Source organism: Gekko japonicus, unplaced genomic scaffold (assembly GCF_001447785.1).
Source record: "Gekko japonicus isolate JY-2015 unplaced genomic scaffold, Gekko_japonicus_V1.1 scaffold748, whole genome shotgun sequence".
Classification (NCBI taxonomy): Eukaryota; Metazoa; Chordata; class Lepidosauria; order Squamata; family Gekkonidae; genus Gekko; species Gekko japonicus.
The window spans coordinates 388781-394433 of record NW_015164206.1 but is presented as its reverse complement, the minus strand read 5'-3'; the positions used below and the strand labels follow the sequence as shown (position 1 = coordinate 394433).

General features: G+C 43.2%; 1 protein-coding gene across 1 annotated transcript in view; it reads left to right on the top strand.

Moving 5' to 3' along the window:
* LOC107108024 (aldose reductase-like) overlaps positions 1 to 5653 on the top strand; it is a 32785-nt gene that overhangs the window by 17480 nt on the left and 9652 nt on the right. The window contains exon 5 of the mRNA XM_015408407.1: positions 820 to 942. Coding sequence (XP_015263893.1) covers positions 820 to 942 — 123 coding nt within the window. The remainder of the gene's footprint in view (positions 1 to 819; positions 943 to 5653) is intronic.

Below are 5653 nucleotides of genomic sequence, written 5' to 3'. Positions count from 1 at the left end.
CGTGTAGTATACCCTACCCTCCGTCCCTTCCCCACAATGTTTATATGCCATTTCTGTTTCTTCGGCATAGATCCCTTATACGCGCCCTTCTCCTGTTCATCTCACTTTGTCTATTCCTCGTTTCCAGTTAATCAAAGTTAATCGTTAGATCTTCTTCCTTTTTTTTAATCCTTCTTAATTTCCTTTTCCTCTTCCTTTTCCTCTTTAAGGTCGTAGCCGAAGTTGCTCGCATCCTAAAAACGGGGATGGGAAGTTTTACTATAACTTGGATGGTTCTTTTCCATGCGTATTATTCACCTGCATTTTCCCACTTTTAGTCCCTCCCCCCTCCCTAACTGCTTGTTCTTTCTAGCCAGGGGCACAAACCTAGAAGCTTCCACTGAACGTCTTGTCTTTGACCTTCTATAACCCTTATTTCCAACACCCGGGCATTCCACCAGGACACGGCCATACAGGGAAGGCCTTAGTAGAGGAGAGGAGGAGCAACTCGAGGACCAGGTGCCACCAAAACAGTTCTTTTGTGGCGTACATCTTCTGTACGTTAATGCTCTGATCTGGATAGCCCAGGCTAGCCCAATCGCATCAGACGTTGGAAGCTAAGCGGGGTCAGTCTTGGCTAGTATTTGGATGGGTGACCTCCGAGGAATACCAGGGGCATGACGCAGAGGCCTTAAAAACAAGTCTAGCTCGCCACCTAGTGGTGCATAACGCTGAAAGAGTTAGAACTTGTGGCTGCCAGACGATCTTCGGATCACACTACCATACAATGATGATGATGATGATCTGTATGTTAATATCTGACCTTTGGTATGCTCTCAGGCAATGGAGGAGCTGGTGGATGCAGGGCTAGTGAAAGCCATCGGTGTTTCCAATTTCAATCATGAACAGATTGAGAGAATCTTGAACAAACCTGGACTGAAGTACAAGCCAGCAAACAACCAGGTAAGATGCTTACGGTGCCGTCCTAAACCAAGTTAAAGCCTTCTACACCTATTGGAGGGGTCCCCCGGTGTGGTGCCTGTGGGCGGCATGGTAGCCACCAACCACTTTCCTGGTGCCATGCCAAGTCCTCTTTTACCTTTTGTTAATGCACTTCCCAAATTAACACCCAGTGCCCTGAGAATTTGGCTACACTGACTTGCACAAGACCAGTTGGTGACTTTCCGCTCACACTAACTCAGCTTAGAGGGAACACTGGTCCCCAGTGTGGTGCCTGTGGGCAGCATGCTAGCCACCAACCACTTTCCTGGTGCACGCCAAGTGCTCTTTTACCCTTTGTTAATGCGCTTCCCAAATGAACACCCAGCGCCCTGAGAATTTGACCACACTGACTTGCACAAGATAGCTGAGATTCACAGTTCCTGTGGCAAAGCATATTGCTGGTTGCAGGTAGCAAATCCAGGTGGCCTTTCTGTGACTGGCAATGCTGAGTCACTGGAGAAGTGTGCCTTGTAGCATTAGCAGGAGGGTGTGTCTAGAGGGCTTTTTTGGACCAAAACATCTTTTCCAGCTTATGGCAAACAAATTCTGCTGAGGCCAGGGGAGTTTGTGCTAGGGGAAAACAGTGTTCTTCAATGGGAGACTTGGACTTTTCCACATTCTCAATTTCCTCCACAAAAGTTCCTATTGCTTGGGGGGGGGGGTGTTCAGCACGTGTTTTGCTCCCTCTAGTGGTCAATTTGGTATTACAAAGGTGTGTGTCCAGCATAAACACCAGCAGTTTAAATCTGCAGGGAAATATGCCAAACATAAAGAGATGTGGCACCTTTAAGACCAACAAAGTTTAATTCTGGGTATAAGCTTTTGTGTGCATGCACACTTCTTCAGAGTTGTATCTGAAGAAGTGTGTATGCACATGGATGCTTATATCCAGAATTAAACTTAGTTGGTCTTAAAGGTGCCACTGGACTCAAACTTTGTTCTCTGTTGTCTCAGACCAACACGGCTACCCATTTGAATGTATAAAGAGATGTAACATTGAATGGACCACTAGAGGGAGCAAAACACATGCAAAACACAAAAAAAACCCTGCAGAAAAAGGAACTCTCAAAGCAAGTAAAATGAAAATGTGGGAAATCCGCTAGACCCTTATGAGGAGGTTCATCTCTCCAGCTTTATTTTGCACACATATGGTTCCTTTTACTGCTGCTGCCACCAGAATAGGAATTAGATTTGTCTGCATAGTCTTCTGGAATCTAGACTGTCTTTTTGTTGTTGTTGTTTCTTAAAGGATTCATCTTCAGATTAAGGAACCCAGGCGTTTCCTAGGCAGTCATTCACAATTATCCTGGGCGTAGGGGGAAGCCTTGGTGGAAATGTTGCCTGTTAGAGTAATTCACATCCAGACAGGAATCTCCACATCTTCCCTTTATACTTTGGTAAGTGTGGGCTGTGTTAGGCCCACAGACCACCATAACACCAATTTTGTAAAGGGAAAACATTACTCATTTTTGCAGTCATTCTTTACAAAAAAAAAAAAAGCATAAAAACAGCTGAGCACGAAACTGTGTAAGTTATTGAACAAAACATGTCTTACAAAGCTTCCTGGGAAAAGGATCTTCAAAGGGAAATAACACCGCAACAATGGCTATCTATTTGGGGATCCAAAGCAAATAATTCAAGGATTTTTAATATTAGGCTGCAATTTTTCAAAATGTGCACAAGATGGTACCTTTCCCCAGTCCGACTAAAACATATGCACCCGAGATATAATTTGATATGCTGGAAAGGATGTGGAGAAAATAGTGATTTGTATCATTGCTGGTGGTCCTGCTCCAAGATACAATCTTTCTGGGTACAGATACTGGAGGAAACCAATAAAATAACAGGCCAGACCATCCCGCTAGAGCCGGCTATCATATTATTAAACTCAACAATCACAAAAGATAATCAAGAAGTGTATATATCAGACCTCACTTCTACATTATTGGCTACGGCAAGACTGACTATAGCGGCCTCATGGAAATCTCCCAAACCTCCTACTATTCAGAACTGGCGAAATAAATGTTGGGATCATTTTATAATGGACAAGATTGCAGATAGATATGAAGGGCAAGTGAGTAGTCATATAGGATCTTATACCAAATTTGTGCGCCCTTTGATCACGTATTTCGTGGAAAATGATCTACTACCCTCAAACTGTAACTATCTGGAATGGATACATTTTTGATTTACAGGTGTTTAGACTGAGCTCTTATCACATAAGTTTTAGAAGTGAAAAGTAGATTAGACTGAGTACAAGGCTAGTTACGTGCAATATACAGATACTGAGTTGAAATTGATTGAAAACACAATGTAATATATATTTCAGTATGCATGTTTGTATTGTTTTAATTAAACAAAACTTTGAAGAGGAAAAAAACAACTCTGAAAATGTATATACATTTCCCAAATAAATTTTAAAGCCACCTAAGTTATTGAACAAAGGGGAAAGAAAAGAAGTGGTAAGAGTCCTCTCTCCCTAACCTTTATGCTCTGTGATGAAGTAGACAAAATCTTTAATTGACCAGATTTAATTACTTCATTTATACCTGTTGCAGAAGAAAAGAAAAAAAGAATTTACCTGGTCACCAGGCTTCCCACCTGGTGTACCAGCTTCACTTAGGTTCACTGGGCTGGATGGGATTTTGGTAGGACACCAAGTCTTGGTAGGAAAGAGAAGAAGACACAAGCCTCCAGTACAATCTATTACCATAATATAAAAAAGCTCAGAGCATTCACCAAAAAACAGCAATGTACACAAGAAAGAGAGCCAGTTGGTCACCAGGCTTCCCACCTGGTGTACCAGCTTCACTTAGGTTCACTGGGCTGGATGGGATTTTGGTAGGACACCAAGTCTTGGTAGGAAAGAGAAGAAGACACAAGCCTCCAGTACAATCTATTACCATAATATAAAAAAGCTCAGAGCATTCACCAAAAAAACAGCAATGTACACAAGAAAGAGACATCTCTTGACCACCATCGGAAGACCCCAAAAGGGCGTTCAGGAGCTGGTGCTGAACAGACCCTTGACAATAATTTATTCCCTTTTGCAAGCTAATAAAAGACATACATCAGATGTCCCATGGGCGTGTCATGAGCACAACCAGTAGCCAGAGCCTTCCCCTTGATGGCACCATAAACCTTTCCTTCCAACAGGCTGTCAGGTCCAAGCCTCTGGCCAGAGCAGGTGAGGTATAGACAAAAATCTCTAGATGTTCAACGTTGGGGCTTAGTGCATTTTGGCTAAAGGAATGTGAGGTACGTGTGGGAAACAGTTCGATCACAGCCAGGCACCGTAGGGGCTTAGTGCAGCAGGCATTGGACATACTGCAGTGCTACATGGGAAGAAACCAAAGTCTGGTTTTGCTACATCTAATCAATATACCTTATACATAAATATACATAAATGGCCAAGCCTCCCTTAATCCAGAATTCTGCCACAATACCACAGCTCCCTCCCCAGAGGGGACTCAAGGTGGCTTCCATAGTCCTCCTCCATTTTATCCTCACAACAATCCCTGTGAGATAGATTAGGCTGAGAGAGTGTGACTGGCCCAAGGTCACCCAGATTTCCAGTCTTGGTCCTATTTTTTTTTTTAGTCCTCGAGTCTCCTCTCTTCTTGAAGAAGAAGAAGAGTTGGTTTTTATACCCAACTTTTCTGTCGTGAGGCGTCTCAAAGCAGCTTACAGTCACCTTTCCCTTCCTATCCTCACAACAGGCACCTTGTGAGGCAGGTGGGGCTGAGAGAGCTCTGAGAGAACTGTGACTGGCCCAAGGTTACCACCTAGCAGGCTTCATATGGAGGAGGAGTGGGGACCCAAACGCGGTTCTCCAGATTAGAGTCTGCCGCTCTTAACCGCTGCAATATGCTGTTCAAGCTTTCCCATTCCAAAAACCAGCGTTCTCTTATCAATTCTTAAATTCTTCCCTTTCAAAGAAAAGACAGAGTTGTTCTATTAAATGCCATCAGATTCCCCCCCCAGCAGGTCCCAGTGCCACAGGAAACGTCCTTTTGTTCTCTTGGCTGCCCCATATTAACATACAAATCAGCATCCTGGCAGGCTGAAGGCTAAATTTAAGAAAACAAAAACACCTTGATCTACAACCTTTTGTATCCTTGTGAAGGTAGATTTCTGTTGACCTCTGAGTCAATTAAATATTTACCTGGCAAAGTTACATATTTTTTACACTTGTGCCTATAAATTTCAATTCTCTACATGTGCAGCAAGGCTTAAGAAATCTCCAAGGTAGCCTGTGATCAAAATTTTTGAGCCTTCCTCTGTCCCCATAGAAACTGCTTTTTTGCCCCAAGCATTTCTGCCATGCTCTTATCAAGGAGATTATATTTTGCGTTGTACCTCTCCATCCTTCTTTTCAACATCCCTCCCACCTTCTGACTGGGACTCATGGATCTCCATTCTTGCTTGTATCTGATGAAGGGAGCCTTGACTCGGAAAAGTTTATACCCCGAAAATTGTCGTTTACCCATTTATAGAAATCTGCCCATCGTTCTTTGAACACCATATCATCTTTCCTTTGCAAAATTACTGTTAGTTTGATTCCCTTCTTTTCAACATCCCTCCCACCTTCTGTCTGGGACTCATGGATCTCCATTCTTACTTGTATCTGATGAAGGGAGCGTTGACTTGGAAAAGTTTATACCCCACAAAT